The 20701-nt window shown below is 38.4% G+C and overlaps 1 protein-coding gene across 2 annotated transcripts in view; it reads right to left on the reverse strand.

Moving 5' to 3' along the window:
* RALGPS1 (Ral GEF with PH domain and SH3 binding motif 1) overlaps nt 1-20701 on the reverse strand; it is a 632069-nt gene that overhangs the window by 113424 nt on the left and 497944 nt on the right. For both annotated transcript variants that reach the window (XM_043981906.1, XM_043981905.1), the window contains exon 12: nt 10840-10907. In XM_043981906.1, the coding sequence (XP_043837841.1) occupies nt 10840-10907 (68 nt within the window). The remainder of the gene's footprint in view (nt 1-10839; nt 10908-20701) is intronic.

Raw genomic sequence — 20701 nt, forward strand, 5'->3', positions numbered from 1 at the left:
TGGGCCTAACTCTGGGGGCTTAGAAGTTGGCTTCTGAGTTAGAGTTTTGAAGATCACACAGTTATACCAATATATTTCAGTTTAGTTGAGCAACTGAAAAAATCATAGTCCTTTCCCTGAAGCAGACTTAGGGATAATATGAATCAAGTAGTTATGAAAATGATGCACAATATAGAAGGACAAAGGAGAAATCAAGATAAAATCTTTTAAGAAATTTGAGGAGGGTTGGGTGTGGCAGCAACTAGGTAGATAGGTTGCTGGGCCTAGAATCAGGAAGGCTCATCTTCAAGAGTTCAAATCTGGTCTCAGATACTTATTTGCTGTGTGACCCTGGGTAAGTCACTTAACCCTACTTACTTCAGTTTCCTCATCTATAAAATGAAGTAGAGAAGGAAATGGCAAACTATTCCAGTATCTTTGCTAAGATAATCCCAAAAGGGGTCACTGAGAGTTGAACACAACTGAAAAACAACTTAACAACAACTGGATGTGGTGACATACTTGTATAATCCCTGCTGCTGGGGAGGCTGAGGCTGTTGGTTGGATCACTAGAGTTGTAGTAGAACTAAAGCCAATCAGGCATCCATACTAAGTTTGGCACCTATATGGTAAAATCCTGGGATTAGGGGGCTACCAGACTGCATAAGGAAGGGTGAATTAGACCAGATCAGCTGCAGAGTAGATCAAACCTTCCATGGTAATCAGTAATAGGATCAGACCTAGGAGGCCATAGGACTTCTAGCCTGGGCATGATAGGGAGACAGACAGACAGACAGACAGACAGACAGACAGACAGACAGACAGACAGAAAGAAAGAAAGAAAGAAAGAAAGAAAGAAAGAAAGAAAGAAAGAAAGAAAGGAAGGAAGAAAGAAGAAAGAAAGAAAGAAAGAAGAAAGAAGAAAGAGAGAAAGAAAGAAAGAAGGAAGGAAGGAAGGAAGGAAGGAAGGAAAAGAAAGAAAGAAAGAAGGAAATTAAGAAAGAAAGAAAGAAAGGAAGGAAGAAAGGAAAGAAGGAAAGAAAGGAGAGAAGGGAGAGAGGGAGGGAGCAAGGGAGGGAGGAGGGAGGGAAGAAAGGAAGGAAGAAAAAGGACAGAAGGGAGGAGGAAGGGAGAGAAAGAAGGAAGAAAAAGAAAGAAAAAGGAAGTAAAGAAAGAAATATGAGGAAAGACAGGCGTTGGTTCTCCAGGTTTGGAATTTAATTTAATTTAATTTCATTTAATAAATGTAAGCATTTATTACAAGCCTATTCTGTGCCAGGCACTGTGCTAGGTAGGCAATGGAGATTTAAGGACAAAAATGAAATAGCCCCTGTCCCTGAGTAGCCTATATTTTACTAGGGGGAAACAACATACAGAGATATATACACAAAGTAAATACAAAGTAATTTTATGGGTTAAGGAGTGCACCAACAACTGAGGGGAATCAGAAAAAGACTCAAGTAGAAGGTGGAACTTGAGCTAATATGTGATAGGAACTAGAGACTTCAGAGGCGGCAGTGAGGAGGTTACCATTCCAAGCATAAAGAACAGCAGCTTATGCAAATTCATGGAGCTGGGAGATGGCATGTCCTATATGGAAAATAGCAATAGGCCAATTTGTTTGAAATGTAGAATGCGAGTGGGAGAATAACCTAAAATTGGTCTGGAAAGAGAGGTTGGCGTCAGACTGGAGTCAGAGTGGCTTTAAATACTGAAGTGGGAAACTTTTCTATTATCTTGGAGACAACAGGGAACCACTGAAGCTTCCTGAGTAGGAGAACAACTTGATTGTCCTTTTAGTTTAGATACATCAGTTTGGTCACAATCTGATGGGTCCACGAAAGGGAGAAGTGGAGGTAGGGAGAAATCATTTAGGAAGTTATTACAGTTTTGTAGGTGACAAGTGATGAAAGCTTGAGCTGGGATGGTGGTCAAGTAGATGGAAGCAAAAAGATGAGACGGATATTATAGGGATAGAATCAGCTAATAGCCACATTTTCACCCAAGTCTGGGCGACATGATTTTACCTTCCCTCATATGAAGCCCTCATTCCAGATGAGCACTTAGTCTGAGAAAACAAATGTCATCCACTTTCTATTGACTGAAACCTCAGGCTTCCTGAGCTGATTTGAACAATTGCTCTTGTCACTCTGAAGCATAATGGGTCTATGATTATTTGCTTCCTGCTAGGGGCTGGAGTGACTAGGATTTAGAATGAGAGAACAAAGAATGTTAGAGCTGGAAGGAACATTACAGACCATAGTCAACTTTCTCATTCAGATGAGGAAACTGAGGCCAAGAGAAATTAGAAAGATAAGTAAAGCATTTATTAAGCACTTACTATGTGTCTGGAACTGAGCTAAGTGCTGAGGATACAAAATACAGGCAAACAAGGCAGTCCCTGCTCTCAAGAAGCTTGCATTCTAATGAAAAATGTTGTGAAAATACAACATTTATCGGGAATCTAGAAAGGGGTGAGGGCACACTAGGAAATGTGACATGAGAAGACCAGGAAGTGGAGCTTGGCCTCAGCAAAATAAGGTAAAAAACAAAATATCTATCAGAGCTGGGAGAACTAGGGTTGGAGGAATCCAGGTTACTAGTGGGGAAGACGTGTTAAATGACTTGCCTGAGGTCACAGCACAGACTTGAATTAATGTTTAATTCAGAACTTCCATCTTCCCAGGCATGCTCTTTCTACCACTGTCATGCTGTTCCCTTCTTCTGGCATCAGATTTGGCCAAGAAGCAATGATCTGGGGGCAGCTAGATGGCGCAGTGGATAGAGCACCAGCCCTGGAGTCAGGAGTACCTGAGTTCAAATCCGGCCTCAGACACTTAACACTTACTAGCTGTGTGACCCTGGGCAAGTCACTTAACCCCAATTGCCTCACTAAAAAAAAAAAAAATTAAAAAAAAAAGAAGCAATGATCCGAACCATTAGGAATAAGATTGCTCTTAATTCTTAATTAATTAATATGATAGAATGGTTGAAATAAAAGGGAACAGAACTGAAAGCATTTTACTTGGGTGGCACTGATCAAGTCGTGTTCAGTCTCTGAGGTATCTTTGGAATGGTTTCCAAATGCATATCCTCACCTCAAAAACTCACACCAATACTCAATATGTGTATAAAAACTGGTTCTTGGAAATTTGGGGATTGCAACATAATGACCTCTAAGTCATTCTTCTTGTAGAAAGGAAGAGAAGACTCATACAATTTCTTTTCCTAATGTATAAAAAGTAGGGTGGAACACTATATTTGAAGTCAGAAGACCTGGGGGTGAACCCCAACACTTACTAGCCACATGACCTTAGACCTTCATCTTCCTCATCTTCAGTTTTCTCATCTTCAAAAGGAAAAAACTGGACGAAGATAATCTCCAAAGTTCCTTCCAGATCTAAATCTATTCTTCTTTATTCTATAAGATGAAGTCCATGACCCAAGGCCACAAGGTTTGGTAATACATAAAATAAATCCAATCTTGGGTGTGACCTCTATATCTTTAACTCATTTTATCCTTATCTAGAGTTCTCTCTGGGAAATCGTAGAATTTTTAGTTGGAAGGGACCAAAAGCCAATATAGTTCAATCCATATCCAAAAGGAATCCCCATGATAATAGACTTTACAAGTGGACATCCATCCTCTGCTTAAAGTTCCTTAATAAGGGAAAACTCATTACTTCCAAAGGCAGCCCATTTCACTTTGGGATAGATATAATTGTTAGGAAGGCTAAATTTGCCCTTTTGGGGGGTGTGCTATACTATACTACTAACTCATATGGGGTTTGGAATCCCCTAAAGCCCCAAGATCTTGTTCATATAAATTGTTATCTAACCAGGTTTCCCCCATATTTTACTTTTAAAGCAGACTTTTTGAATCTCAGTTGTTCTTATTAAATTTCACTTTTATTAGATTCAATGTAATGCAATAGCCTGACAAGATCTTTTTTTTTTATGTTTGTCATCCATTGGGTTAATTATACCCCTCCCTGAGCCCAAGCTTTGTACCATCTACAGATCTGATGAGCTCAAGGCTCATATCCCTGGGGCACTCCACTGGAAACTTTCTGACAAGTGGAAATTGAATTATTAACAACTACTTTTTGAATATAGCCATTCATCCAATTATGAATCCACCTAATTGTATTATTGTCAGAGCCCACATCTCTCCATTTTTCCACAAGAATATTATGAGATTTTTAAAAAAGCAAGCTTTTTTCTAAAATCTAAGTGAATGATATCTATAGTTATTTCACTAGATTCACTAATTTAGTAATGGGGGGGGAGGTAATCAGTTTAATCTGATAGGATTATTCCTGTTGACATCACGATGTCTCCCTGTATCACCACTTTTCTGGATGATCTTAATGATCTGCTCTGGAATATTTCCAAGAATAGAAGTTAAGATCACTGACCTCTAACCCCTTGTTTTGAAAAGTGGGACATTTGTTCTTCTCCTGTCCTATGACACTGTGCTCCATTCTTAGTGATCTTTCATATAAGACAAACAGCAGGTCAGAAATCATATCTACAAATTCTCTCACGAGTTCATCCAGGTCAGGGGACTTGAATTTATCAAGGATAACTAGGTAATCTCTTAATATCTCTAGTTATCAATTTTGTTAGCCAACTCTCATTCTACGTTCTTTTATTTCCAGCTCAAATGTCATTCTCCTTTGTCAGAAAAAAGAGAAGCAAAATCATAACCAAGCAGCTCTGTGTTCTCTGTGGTCAATTCCATTGTCCTAACTACTCTGTGTGATAATAACCCTTCTTTGATCTTCCTCTCTCTGTAGGTGTGTGTATGTATATATATGTATATATAAATTATACATGTATATATGCACAAATATGTATACACATATCTCTTTGTATATATACATATGCATAAATGTGTATCTATATATATCTAGACATATACAGATATCTATATCTCTCTCTATATACATATGTGTATACACACACACACATATATATATATATACACACACACACACACACATATATACAGAGACAGAGACAGAGAGACAGAGAGACAGAGAGAGACAGAGAGAGACAGAGAGAGAGAGACAGAGAGAGAGAGAGACAGAGAGAGAGAGACAGAGAGAGAGAGAGACAGAGAGAAGGCCTATCAGTCTCATCCAGGTGAAATGCAGGGGCTAGTTACAGGTCCAATCCTGCTATTGATCAACATAGGAGCTTAATCCTGCTCTGTTTCCATTCTGGTCTAGTTAGATAACCTAGTAGTTCCTTGAGTTCCTCAGGGTTTACCATAATGATGATGACTTCATTCAAAAAACTTCATTCAAAAAAACCCCAACACATCCAATATACATAGCCCATTGTACCTTAGAACTCCTGACCTTAAGTTATTGGCCAACCTCAGGTAACTGGGATTAGAGGTATGTTCCACAATGCCTGGATTTCAATTCACTTAAAAAAAAAAGACAATTTTGTTGTTGTCCTTAGCTTTCCTTACTAGCCTTTGTTCATTTTGAATTTAGACTGTGAGTTTCAGTATAGTTCAGTGTAGTTCAGGGACAGCTAAGTGGTGCAATGGATAGAGGTGCAGGCCTGAAGCCAGGAAGACCCAAGTTCAAATTCAATTTTTCTAGTTGTATCACCTTGGGCAAGTCACTTAATTTGTTTGCCTCAGTTTCCTGATCTGCAAAATGGGGATAATAATAGCATTTCCACTACAGGGTTGTTGTGAGGATCAAAGTACTTGTAAAGTACTTAGCATAGTACCTGGCACATAGCAAGTGCTAAATAAATGTTAGTTGTTATTATTATTATTATTAAAATATAACTTGTACATAAATCCCCACTGATGTAGAGAAAAATGGGAACCTAGCTTCCAGGCAAACACTCAAGGCAAAATCTGTATCTCTGGCTATCTCGGGTACATAATAGCTGTATTTCACCCCACAGGAAATATATAAAACATATAAAGGACTCAGTGACCCATAAACAATTTGACCTCACAGAAAATACAGAAGTCACATAAAGGACTTATAATAACATATAAGCAATCCTTTTTCTTTCCTGATGATCCCCAGATTTCCCCAGGCCCCTATTTAATCACTAAGTCTCTTGGTGTTGCTCGGTTTTAGACTTTCCTTGAAACAGAAATGAATTTGGAGTTGACAGGCAGCCTCCTGATATTCCAGTGATTCCCACTTTCACTCCAAAGATGGACTCTCTCCAGAAGGAAAAACCAATTTGGGGTTGCTAGCAGGTGATTCCTTTCCCATCAGACCTATACTGTCCAAATAACTTATGGCAACAAGGGAGGGAAAAGTCCAGATTTTTTGCTTCTCCATGTCGTGACCATAGTCCCTTGATAGCCTTCTAGTTATAGAGTCACATATGAAAACCTATGACCAGAGATTTAGAGCTGAAAGTATCTAAGGACCATCGATCTAGAGCTATAAGGGATCTGAGAGGTCATCTGGACCATCTTCCTCATTTTACAGATGAGGAAAATGAGTCCCAGGAACGTTATGTAACTTAACCAAAGTCACAAAAGCAGCAAGGGTCCTCTTCTCTGCAAAATGTTGGCCTTAGAATCTTCCTCTTACTTCTCTAGAAGTCTATGACCCAGGATCCCATTCATGATGCATTCCTAGCTCTCTACTGACTTGTTAGCATGATGATAACGTTAGATACCATCCAGAAAGGAAATGATCCTTTGGGAACCATCCAGGATGCATCCTCTGGGGCCATGGAGGATCCCCAAAGAATAGGATCTTGTATTCTCTATATCTTCAGTTAATTGTGTGATGGTAAAGAAGGTGGTTTACTGCGGAAAGTATACCCGTTTCCTTTAAATCAAAGATGCTATCCATGCATGCATGTAAATTTAATTTAGATGAGAAAGTAAGTATATAGGTCGGTAGATACTAATGTTCTTTCAATAACCCTTTCCCCCATAATAATAAGGTTTAAGACTTTTCAACATTTTTAGTATCTTCTCCTGCTTCAGAAAGTCCGAGGTTTGAATCCTTAATTCCTCAAAAAAAAAAAAAAGAAAAGAAAAGAAAAGAAAGACCCCAACAAACCTCAAATCCTCTCACTTCCAGCATTGACTTTTTTTGATATATATTTGGCCTATTCCAGAAACTTTCTCCAACTTTTTGTCCTTCAATGTCATTTCCACTTACTCAAAAAGTACATCCAGTACCGGGGTGTTAGAGACCAAATATGGTGGTTCTACTGTCCTTGATGGTGTAAAGAATCTGTTATAAAAATCCTTACAGATCGTTTCCATCTTTTGTCTATATGTTCTCCTTCCAGTTTCATCCTTAAATACCCTCATTATGACTTTACTTAGTTATGTCTTTTGCCAATCTTTCTTTAAACTGTTTTTTCCTACCACTGATTCTTAATGTTTTATAAGGTGAAACTCCTCATAATCTTTTGCTGTCTTTCACTTTAAGATTTTACAAGTGAGTTTACATTATAAACCAGTGTTGCCTTTGGATGACATCTCTCACTCCTTGGCAAAAAGATCCAGTGTTTGCTACATAAAGTAGTTTTTAGGCTCTTTTGGTCTTGTTCTGTCAATTGACTTCTGTCAGTTAAATTTCCATGTGGAATACTAAAATCAGTTTTGGTAACCTCTCCTCAATCCATTTCCTAATTTTTAAAATAAATAACTTCTTTAAATAGCTCAGATCATGGTGAACTATCATTTTTTCATTTTCATTTTATTTTAATTTTCATCTTTTCCTTAGCAAGTTGGTGATCACACAGCTGATTTGGGAATTAACCCCACATTCTAATCAAGAGGCATTTATTAAGTGGTTTCTATGTTCCTTGGAGAAGGAAATGACAAACCATTCCAATATCTCTGTCAAGAAAACCCTAAATGGGGTCACGAGGAACTGGACTCAACTGAAATGACTGAACAACAATAAATTCTATGTTCCAGGCTCTGTTCTATGCACGGAAGAAACAAAGAGAAAAATGAAAACAGTCCCATCTTCAAGGAGCTTACATTCTGACATAGTACATAAGCAATGAATCATTTCCTTTCTGCTCAAATATAACCTACCTCATTGTTTGTGTTATTTAGTACTTGCCATACCCAGTGCCTCCTGATTCTTTTCTTAAAGAAAACTTATTCATGATTTAAAGGTCTGAAGCTTCATTGGAGTCTCTCATATTTCTTACTCCCAAACCATGTTTTCCAACATATTTTTTGCTGCTCTCACCTATTCTCAATTTTATGCTGAAGTCGCCAAGTATTGAAATATATGTTGTTTTAATTCGAAATGCTTTAAGTTCTCCATAAAATCTCTTATGTCTTCATCTTCTGAAACAGATTTTGTGGAGCATATGCCGTGATCATTTTAAGGATACTCTTTTCCCAAATATTTATCCTGGGCATTCCAATCAATAGAAGTGAACAAATGAAGGAGCACAGGTTGAGGTGTCTTTGAGACATTGAAATGTTCTTTTAATGACCACCCCCACACACACACTTCCTCTCTGAAGCAAAGTCCCATTTTATTTTATTTTTTGGGTGAGGCAATTGCAGTTAAGTGACTTGCCTAGGGTCACACACCTAGTGTTAAGTGTCTGAGGCTGGATTTGAACTCAGGTCCTCCTGAATCCAGGGCTGGTGCTCTATCCCCTGTGCCACCTAGCTGCCCCACAAGGTGTTCAAAGTCCCATTTTAAAAATAAAAATATACTTCTGATGTTACTGTGTGCCTGCCAGTCATGGAGGGATAGTGTCTGGAGAACTGGAATTGAGAGTCATTCACAAGGGAATGGAGAGGCACATAGCTTAGAGGAAGAGGGCTTTACCATAGTATAATACAGGGGGTTATGTAGGAAAAGAAGAGTAAAGGATGTCATCAGAGAAAAACATCTGAATTAAATGATGGGCCAGTCATGTAATGAGAGTAAGATTTAACTGATGGGTAGCTCATTTTCTTCACTGGTATCCTCTCTATGTCATTGGAACTCAAGGAAGATACTCAGCATGTTGGATGGAGCACCAGTGACAAACTTTGAGGAAGCCATGGAAGTGGCACAGGATGGGTATCATGAATGGGTTGCAATCTGCATCACTGAAGGGAATACTGACATCAGTGAAATCACAGGTTCATTTGAGTATTGAAGTATTGGTGGTTCTGCCTCTGGCAGGGGAACTCCTATACTCAATATCCCTTCCAGGTCTGACTTAAGGCCTAGCCTGTCAGACCAATTTCTCTCCCTAGGTAGGTTTTTTTTTCAATGTGTTGAATCAGAATTCCACAACTCTCTTGCTTATTTGGGAAGGTGCTCTGGTGCCCCCAGTCCTAGCATTTTCTCTCAGAAGAGACTTACCTTTTTTTTTGGGGGGGGTGAGGCAATTGGGGTTAAGTGACTCCCAAGGTCACACAGCTAGTAAGTGTCAAGTATCTGAGGCCAGATTTGAACTCAGGTCCTCCTGAATCCAGGGCCAGTGCTTTATCCACTGCACCACCTAGATGCCCCTAGTGATATTCTTAATAGAGAGGTAGAGCAGAAATATGGATGGAGGTCTGGTTTTGGAGTCAGGATGATTAGGGTTCAAGTCTTGCCTCCAACTTGTATAGCCACATGATCATAGGTGCATCATTTAACCTGTCAGTGGCCCAACCATCTCCCTAAGACTATATCTTACAGATGAGTTGCTGATCTATATGGGCACAGGGAATTTCCACACTTAGAATTCAAATTAGTGAGGAAACTACAATCTGCTCACCCCAACCCCTCAACCCAAAATATTTTTTATTAATATTCTTCAAAGTTGTATATTCATGGGTGCCATACTACTTCTTCATTGCTTTTGGATTTACCTTTTTGCTTTGCAGTATAGTATCCTTTTCTTCTGTTTCTTAGTCAAAAACTGATACTCCTTTTCTCTGTTTGAAATCATAGACTCCTCTTGACTCATTTCCACAATTTCTGTTGTTTATCAACCTTAGATAGCTCCTTCCTCAAGATCAACTAGGCTCATGGCCAACTGACAGCTAAATCAGTGGGGATGCCTCTCTCTAGTGAATAACTGCATTTTTACAAAATGATATCTTAAAACATGTTAAAATAAACATAGAACTCATTTCCAGCAAAAGTAATAGTTTGCATCTTCTTTGAAATTTCTTATAGGTATTCAAATTTTAAAAGAGGGCACTTACTTGCCCAAATGAACTTCCCTGATTGGTGTGAATTCAGGCCAGTGACTAAATGAAAATATTTAGGCAATGTGAAGGAAATATCCATGGGCCAAGAAGCCATAGTGGCAAATGTGAAGATTAAGTGAACCAGTAGCCTCTGGGTTAGAAGGCTTTAAGAGGCCTCCGAGAAGCTTCCTTACATTCATTTTGCCTTTTGTTTGCCTATAGTTGATCTCAGAAATGCTTTAAATTGGGTTCCTACAGCCCTTCTCTCTGTTCTTCTTGTAGAACCAGCCCTCTTCTGTACCTTTCTTCTCTAGGGTGTTGGGCAGGGACACTCTGGATGATCTTAGACCTTTGTCTCTTTGACTAGGTCTCTGCCCAAGAAAGCCATTCTGCCCAGTTCCATTCAGGATGGTCTGACCCCTTTCACCAAGGGTCTGCCTCTTGGAGTTGGGCTATAAATATGTGTGTGTGTGTGTGTGTGTGTGTGTGTGTGTGTGTGTGTGTGTGTGTGTGTGTAGGGGGGAACCGGCCACCTCCCAGTTACCAAGGTCACTCTGCTCTTGTGTTCAGGCTACTTGGTTGGATGTTTATTCAGTAAATAAATAAATTAATAAATTAAGTATAGTTGTATTATCTACTCATAGGGCCAGGCCACCTCAAACTGTCCACAATTTTTAACAATCAGAGTAACTTTAAGATACCTGCGAGGTCCTCCTTTGAAGAAACCAGTCGGGGAGAACAGCTTCCTGGTTCAATTCTCAGAGACAACCTGAAAAACAGGATTTTTGCTAGATCAGTGTGGGCTTTACTAAGTCCAGAAAAGAACTGGAAGCAAAGTTCAGAGTTGAAAGTGGTCCTTGGATCAAAGGACTAAGAGCTGGTCAGGGTTTTAGAGGGTATGTAATCCAACAGGAATCACTTCTACAACATCCCTGATGAGTTATTTAGTTAGCTTCCCTTGAATGTCTCCCATGATGGAGAACTCACTACTTATGTGGCAGCTCACTCTAATTTGAGACAGTTCTAGATATCTTTGGTTCACTCCTTTGTTCAGAGAGAAGGTCCATGGTCTGTTCACAAGTAAGAGTGGGCAAATGCATGTGTTGTTACACAGGAAGTCCAGTTAGCTATGAACAAGGGTCTTACTATTTTCTTCTTTTAAAGTTTGATTGATTCCTTCTGTACAAACATTATAAAAGTCACTTACTGAAGCCTGCTTACCAGTTGGTAGGCTACACTGTAAGAAATTTTTGGCCATAACCATTTGTGAAGTTTATCTGCTAAGTAGTGGAGAGGTCAGGATTTGCATCAGTGGAGGAAGGACCGCAGATGATATTACAGGTCCTTGAAGTATTGGGATGCCAAAGCTAGGCATCCCTAGAGACCTTTCAAACAGACTGGGAACCTTCCCAAGGATCAGAGAAATTAAATACACACATATGTATATATGCATTTATGTGTATGTGTATATACATACAACATACATGTATACATATATTATGTGCATCTGCATATTATATTGTGTTGTTTAAAATCTAAATTGTGGGTTCTAATCTCCCCCCCACCCCCGGTCTTGGTGGGAAGCTGGCTAAAATCACTGATAAATTCAATAAGAGTTTAGGCTTTTGAAGATTTATTAAAATATATATTATAAGTTAGTGAAGAGAGAGATATTGAGAACAGATTCCTTATAGCATGGAAATCCTAGCTCAGATCTAATTTGGTATAGCCAGAGAGAAAGAAAGCAATTTCCTTTCCTAGAAGCCTATGTGAAATTTCTCACCACCAAGCCGGTGTCCAAATGACTAAGAGGGGCCCCACCCTGTTTTCCATCTGCTGCCACACTCGTTTTCTAGATGAAAAGGGGCCAATCCTCAACAGCTTCTCCCAGAAGTCATCTGTGAAACAGGAAGCAGGGCTGTCCACACACACACACACACACACACACACACACACACACACACACACACACACACAGTTCCAAGCTAATTGGCTGGTAGTTCTGATTGACAAGTCCCACAGGTGGTTCTATAGATGTAACTTCCAGATACTAAAGTCACATGGTCTCTAAATAACGTACTTTCTACTCATAGTGGAGCTTCCGTATAGTATCTCTCCAGTAGGGGGTGCAATTCTAATTCTCACAAATAATTGGCATTTATTTCTGACAGTGCTCTTTAGAATTTATCTTTCACATTGATGTATTTTATCATTGTACTCTCAGTGACTAGCTAGCACAATACCTTGTACACAATAGGTATTTAATAAATGCTGAATTGAACTACTACTACTACTACTACTACTAAGTAGCACTAATATAGCAATTTCAGGTCTACAAAGAACTTTATCAATATTATTTCATTTGATTATCACAACAACCCTTGGAAGTAGCTGTTTAAAGTATACCTATTTTACCACTGAAGAAACTGAGTCAGACAAAGCTTAAGTCACTTGCCTAGTTTTTACACTACCAGCAAATATCTGAAGCTAGATTTCAATACAAATCTTTTTGACTCCAGATCCAGTGTTTTATCCACTGTACCACTTGGCTTTCTGAATTTCCTAAAATGCAAGTCTGACTAGTCACTCCCCCAAAAGAGAGTAAATAAGGGGCAGCTAGGTGGTGCAGTGGATAGAGCACTGGCCTTGGAGTCAGAAAGACCTGAGTTCAAATCTGGCCTCAGACACTTGACACTTACTAGTTGTGTGACCCTGGGCAAGTCACTTAACCCCAATTGCCTCACCAAAACAAAACAAAACAACAACAACAACAATAAAAAGGGAGTAAATAAATTCCAAACATACCCTATTGCCTCTAGAATCAAATATCAGCTCCTCCGTTTTGCTTTACACCTTTCACAACCTGGTTCCAACAACCTTTCCAACTTTACATGTTACTTCCCTGCCTAAACTCTATGGTTCATCCCAACTGGCTTCCTTGTTCCTTTTCCCTCTATGATCCAGCTATACAGGCTGACTTGCTGGTGTTAACTTGACACTTCACCTTCTGTCTCCCTGCATTTGCACTGGCTGACCCCAGACCTGCAACATCTCTCTTCTCACCCATGCTTCTGACTTTCCCTGGCTTCCTCTAAGACTTAGCTCAAATCCATCCTTTCTGCAAGAGGTCATTCCCAGTCCCCCTGCTGCTAGTACATTCCCTCTGAGATTACCTTCCAATGGCTATGCATATATCTTGTAGGAACCTAATTTTTAAAAATTGTTGATATCTTTTGCTTTTACATCACCTTGAATCTCTCCCTTTCCCCACTCCCAGAGAGCCATTTCTTAAAACAAATATTTTTTAAATAAAGAAAAAATAATAATAAGAGGAAAACTATTAGTAAGATCTATCAATACCTTTAAAAAATACTGCCCTGTATAAACAAAAGTTGAGAACTATCTTTACATGTAACGGAAAAAATAAAATACCTCATACATTAAAAAAAAAATAGGGGAATGGAAAAAAAATACTGCCCTACCTCCTTCATTCCAGAAAAGTGTCGTGGAAGGTATTTTCACAGATTTCTTCTTTGGGGGCCAAGCTGTATTGATTTATTTTATTTATTTATTTATTTTTATTTTTATTTTTTTGCAGGCAATGGGGGTTAAGTGACTTGCCCAGGGTCACACAGCTAGTGTCAAGTGTCTCAGCCAGGATTTGAACTCAGGTACTCCTGAATCCAGGGCCGGTGCTTTAACCACTGCGCCATCTAGTTGCCCCCTGTATTGATTTATTTTTAATAATTTTGAAACATTATTTTTCAATTGTTTTGTGGTTATACTTTCCATTTGTAGTGTTGTGAGCATTGTATTTTATTTCACTTTAAGTGCATTTCTAGTAAAAAATAGTGAGAGGGGCAGCTAGGTGGTACAGTGGAAAGAGCACCGGCCCTGGAGTCAGGAGTACCTGAGTTCAAATCCGGCCTCAGACACTTAACACTTACTAGCTGTGTGACCCTGGACAAGTCACTTAACCCCAATTGCCTCACTAAAACAAAACAAAACAAAACAAAACAAAAAGATAGTGAGAGATAGAATTAGAATTAAAGTACCCTTAGAAAACACTTTAGAGTTAGAAAGGACCTTAGAACACACACTCATAAGAGACCTTGGAACATGGAATGTCAGAGTTGGAAAAGCTCTAAAAAGACAAGATGTTAGAACTGGAAGAAGAAATCTCCAAACACAGACTATTAAAGCTAGAAGAGACTTTAAAAAATTTTTATTCCAGCTCCCTTATTTTATAGATAATAAAACTGAGACTCTGGGATGGGAAGTAATTTGCTCAAGGTCAAACAGCCAATAAATGGCAGAATTGGGACATGTGGCCAATTTCTTGGCCTCTACATGTAATATTCTTTCTACTAGTCCAGATTTTCTTCAGCCTAGAAATGGTACTTGGGCAGACCAATGACATCTTGAAAGCAAGGTAATCTATGAGATATCTAGGCCATCTAAAAGAAATCAAGATGGGGGGAATGGATTAGATAAGCAAGATCCAGAAACAAATGGACAAATCAAGTGTGCTAATGAAGCCTAAGAATTCAAACTACTGGAAGGACAACTCTCTGTTTGAACTTCTGGGAAAACTAGAAAGTAGTTTGGCAGAAAATACCATAATGAACTTCAATTGGTTAAGTAAACTAAACTTAAAATGTCATTTCACTTAAAAAACAGAGAAGAACAGAAACATATATCTTTCAGGTCTGGTTGGGGGGAACATTTAAAACCAAAAAAGAACATAGATGATAAAAAAATGGTTAAATAATTTAAATAAATAAAATTTAAAATGTTTTGGTATGAAGAAAATCAATGCAACCAAAACAAAAGGAAAAACTATTGAATGGGAAATTATTTGCATCAAATATCCATAATGAAAGTCTGATATCTAAGATATATAGGGAATTGGTGCAAAGGATTTTTAAAAATAGCTTTCAGAAGAATCATAAATTATCAACAACATCATGAGAGAATTCTTTAGATAACTAATAATAATATGATAATGATAAACCAACTTTGAATTTTAATTTCATATACAAAAAATTGTGTGAGAGGTAGGAAGAGATAGTTATGAAGTCATTTGATATAGCAGCAATGAGTGTAGAAGTTCTAGTCAGAGGACCTACATTCAAAATAGAGAACTATCTTTTGCTTTTCTTTGTATCCTCAGGACTTCTCATAGTGCTTGGCACGTAGAAGACAATAAATGTTTATTAAATAACTGACTAACTCAATGATTTATCTGCACTGACCTACCGGCTGTTCTTCATACAGGGCATGTCATCTCCTGACTCTGTATGTACTCTGTTTCCCTATGCTTGGACTGCTCTCCCTTCTCATGTTAGTCTGATCCTAGCTTCTCTGGCTTCCTTCAAGACTAAGTTCAAATTTCACCTTTTGCAAGAGGCCTTCCCCCCACCCCCACCCCATCTGCTCATGTCTTCCCTCTGAGATTACCTTCCATTTACACAAAAACTCTCTATGTATCTAGTTATATGTAGGTTTTATGCCTTATTAGAATGTAAGCTCCTTGAATTCAGCAACTGTTTATGCCTTTCTTTGTATTACCAGCACTTAGCACCTGTATTTAATACAGTTGGACTTAAAACAGTGCTTAAGCCTGTTGGCTGACCAACTGATATGAGATGGGATCCCAGAGCATACTGTCCCATTGCAAGAACAGAGATCAGTCCTGGAGCAGGAGTCAATCAATATATGTGACATTTTGGAGGAGATGACTGTTCAACTTAACCCAACTCTCCTGAACAACGTATGTTCCCCTGCTCCCACCTGGGGCTGAGATTTCAGGCCAAGTCTTCCCTTGCCCCTCCTGATTCAGTTACACTGGTCAGGCTATAGATTCAGATACAAAACACCACAAAACCAGACCCATGGGAATATCTAATCAGCCCTTCAAGTGGCATGACCAGGACCACATTCATCGATTGTCTATATTCAGTGGAGGTGGAGCTGAGTTTGCCTGGTGTTGTTTATCCTTCATTCTGGAAGAGGACCGTGACATTAGGAGGTGAGTGTGCCTAGCTTATAACTGAGGGGACAGCATAGTAGAATAATAACACTAGCACAGACCAAGAACAGCAAAGAAACCAGCTAGCCTGAAGGGCAGAACAATGTGAAAGCAATCTCAATAACAGTCAAACTAGAACTTTCTGCCCTCCCCGCAACCTTTAAAAAATCATTAGCTGCCACTCCCACTCTAGTCAGAAATAGTTAACTTGTGGCTCTATTAGCCATCATTGGGGACTTGTTCATCACTTGTGACCTGATTAGACCTCTTCTAATTCAATTAAACAAATATTTACCAAGCACATAATATGTGTAAAGCATTGTACTAGGTATATAAGCTAGGAACTAAGGACACAAATTTTTAAAAAATGAAACTGTTCTGCCCTCAGGGAGCTTGAATTCTATTTGCCAGTGAGCTAAGTACAAAATAAAATATGAGTACTATGTGATTATGAAGCTGGGATGGTCTAATAAGATCTTATACCCAAAGACCTCTTTCCCTACACTGTCTGGAATTTTCCCCACAATTTGACCTTTGTATGAGTTATGTGTCTGCCTCTGGGTTTAGATTAATCATTGGCATAAGGGAGATATGACCTGAAGTTGGATGTGAGAATACTGACCCTGGGGAGGGCTTTACTCTGTATTTATCTGGGGGTTTTAGAAAGAAATTGGAGAATTGGGGTGTTGTTGAGAACTGGCCCAGACTGGTTGGGGGAGGGAGAACCTAAGTAGAACCAATTAGTTTCTTGTTTGAGAAGAAAGCTTTGAGACTCTCTCTCCCTGTACTATCAAGAATTAAAAATTACCTAGGGAAAATGCTAATATCCTCTCATTTTCAGAGGGATTATTATAGCTCATTACTTTGGCAAACAAATACAAACCTTTTAACAAAAAGCTTTTCCCATGTGACAAAGTGTAGTCAACAAGTATTAATTAAGTGCCTCTTGAGTGTCCAGCTGTAAGCTTGCACCGTGGTGATTCTACAAGGGATCCAATAATAAGTAGAGGGCAGTGATGATGTTGAGAAAACAAAGTAGTTGTGCAGAATCCCCTGAAAGACCTCACAATGCATAATCCAGTGCTATAATGTAGGGCATAAACTATAAACATTCAGGAAAAGGAAGGTCATGTGGTGTTGCATCAGGGGTTGGGCTGCTCAAGGAAGATTTCACAGAAGGAGGGCTTGACATTGGGCTTAGAGTTAGGAAACCTGTCTTTACCATTTACTAGGATGACCCTAGGTAAGTCACTTCCCTTCTTGATGATTCAATGTCCTTATTATAAAATGAGGGAATTGTACTAGATGATTTTTGGTGTTCTTTTATGGTGGGTGAAAGATGAAATGACTGAGGAAACAAAGGTTAGAGCTTCCAAGCATATTGATTTATTAAGCAATGAATGTCAATTGCTCAACAAACCAGCACTGGCCCCTCAGCTTTGTCACTGGACTCCAAGTACAATGGGAGAGAGATTTTTATACATTAAAAACAAATAATCAAATAAGACCAACTGATTAGAAGAAAACAACCAGGATACAAAATTAGGTAACTTATTTCTAATTGGAGGAAAGATTAGGGACTTTCCAAGTTGGGAGTGGGGGGAGAGTAAACAGATGCAGTTCCTAAAATCAGAAAAAGAGATGTCTCACTGTGTCCACCCTGCCCCCCCCCAGTGTGTGTATTAAATGAAAAGATCATAGAAACAATAACTGATTGACCATATAAGTTCAGTTTTCAGATAAAACATATAGGTTGTTTGAGATGTATAATTGTGAGAAAACGTCTTGTATCAGTCTTCAGATCTGACTGGGTTTCTGGTTGACATAACCTAGGCATTTAGTTAAGGGTCTCTAAACAGCAGGTAGAGGTGGTCTAACTTCGCAGTCATTCAGGGCTACAATGCAATAAGGTTTTCTCAAAATTCCCACAACTGAATAAAGTTTTCTCACAAGACAGAAAGTGAACTAGACTCATAATTGGATAGAAAGGTAACTGAACTAGCTCCAGAATTGTCACAAGATGGAGTCAGTGTAGTTTATTTAATTCCCACTACCATTTGCTTTCTAACTTTGGGATTCTAGGAGTCTATGAATGAATAGAGTATAGAAACTAGAGAGATATAGGTCACTACAGTATTAACATAGTAGGGTATAGGGACAGTGAGGAGGACAATCTGCTCGATGTAAGGAATTCATGCTCAAAGGTAATGGAACAGGCAAAGGAAGGAGAGGAAAGGCCAAGAAACATTTTAAATGTCAGGTTGAGCAGTTTAGACTTGAGTTTACAGATAATAGAAAACCAATGTTGGTTCCTGTGCCTCAAGATGCAATAGGAGGATGTAAGATCAGTGTGGCAGTATATGTCTGCTGGATTGAGGAGGGGAAGACCAGAGGTGCTCTAGACTTAGTTGAGAAAGCTGGCCACAAAGGCAGGATGGCTTTGCAGAGGTAAGCAGAGACTGAGTAATACTGATTAGACCACAGCTCCAGAGTTCAAGGCAGAAGGTAAGAAGTAAGCAGCATGTAGAGGACATACAGAAGACATCAGAAGATCAAGACACTGAGGAAGGAACAAGCAAACCAGATGGTGGTGAAGTGTAGGGCTCACATCCAAGCCCAGGTGATCACAGGTGCATTCAGATAGCTCTGTGTAGCTCTGAAGGACTTTTATCTGAGATCTTTTACCTCTGGCAGCCAAATGTGGGCTTTCTGGTAAATGTAGGGACTGATCAACATGAGCTCTGCATGAGATCATAGGTCATACAATTCAGATCAGTAAGGAGACTTAGATATTTAGTGTAGATATTCTTAGCTTTTTTTTTTTTGAGTCATGGGCTCCTTTGACAATCTGATGAAACTCCTTTTCAGACCAGTGTTTTTAAATGCATAACATAAAACACGTGGGATTGCAAAATAAACCAAAGAATAATAGAAATACAGAAACATTTTTCCTATTCAAGTTCACAGATCTTTGAAAACAAGAATTTCTGATCTAATGTAACACTTCTTTTTTCAGTTTGCCTTTATTTTTTAAAAAACAAATTTCATTTGTTTTTAACATTTTTTTATATTTTGAGTTCCAAATTCTTTCCCTTCTTCCCACTCCTCCCCTTCCCATTGAAAAGTCAAACAAAACGATATTAATTATACATGTAAAATCATGCAAAACATTTTCATTTTAGCCCTATCACAAAAAGCAGCCAAAAAATAAAGAAAGCTAGAAAGTTCTACTTCAATTTACACTCAAAGTTCATTAGTTCTCTCTCTGGATATAGATAGCATTTTTTCATCATGAGTCCTTTGGACTTGTGTTGGATCATTATATTGATCAGAGTAGCCATATCTTTAACAGTTGATCATCATTAGAACATTGCTGTTACCATGCACAAGGATCTCCCAGTTCTTCTCACTTCATTTTGCATCAGTTCATACAGGTCTTCCCATTTTTTTCCCTGAAGCCACCCCCATCATTATTTTTTATAGCAAATAGTCCTCCATCACAATTGTATACCACAACTTGTTCAGACATTCCCCAACTGATGGGCATCCCCTCAATTTTTAAATCTTTACCATCATAAAAAGAGCTACTATAAATATTTCTGTACGTGTATGTCCTTTTCCTTTTCATTCGATCTCTTTAGAGTATAGACCTAGTCGTGGTATTGCTAGGTCAAAGGGAATGCAGTTTTATAGCACTCTGGGCATTGTTTCAAATCATTCCCCAGAATGTCTGGACTAGTTCATAACTCTACCACCAGTTTATTACTATACCTATTTTCCGTCAATTCCTCTAGCATTTGCCATTTCTGATAGATGTGAGGTGGTACCCCAGAGTCATAATTTGTATTTCTCTAATCAATAGCGATTTAGAGCATTTAAAAAATCTAACTCAGTAACTGTTTGTGTGTTTGTGTGTGTGTGTGTATACATTCCCTATATATTTGAGAAACAAATATTGTATTCTATTATATTCCTGGAAGTCCTTATATTGGGGTCTCTTTTAGGAAGTGATTGATGGATTCTTCTAATTTCTATTTTATCCTCTGAATCCAAGGTATCAAAGCAGTTTTCCTTTATGATTTCATGAAATATGATGTCTAGGCTCTTTTTTTTTATCATGGCTTTCAGGTAGTGCAATGATTCTTAAATTATTTCTCCTTGATCTATTTTCCAGATGAGTTGTTTTTCAGATGAGACATTTTACGTTTTCTTCTACTTTTTCATTCTTTTCATTTTGTTTATTGTTTCATGATATCTCATGGAGTTATTAGCTTCTACTTGCCTAATTCTAAATTTCAAGGAATTATTTTCTTCAATGAGCTTCTGTACTTCTTTTTCTATTTGACAAATTATTCTTTTTAAGAAGTTCTTTTCTTTAATTATTTTTATGCTTCTTTTACCATTAGATTAATTCTGTTTTATAAGGGTTTTTTTCAGTATTTTCTTGCGACTCTTTTACTAGGCTGTTAATACCCTTTTAAATATTTTCTTTCATTACTCTGATTTCTTTTTCCAATTTTCCTCTACTACTC

The sequence above is a fragment of the Dromiciops gliroides genome, chromosome 2 (assembly GCF_019393635.1).
Source record: "Dromiciops gliroides isolate mDroGli1 chromosome 2, mDroGli1.pri, whole genome shotgun sequence".
NCBI classification, from domain to species: domain Eukaryota; kingdom Metazoa; phylum Chordata; class Mammalia; order Microbiotheria; family Microbiotheriidae; genus Dromiciops; species Dromiciops gliroides.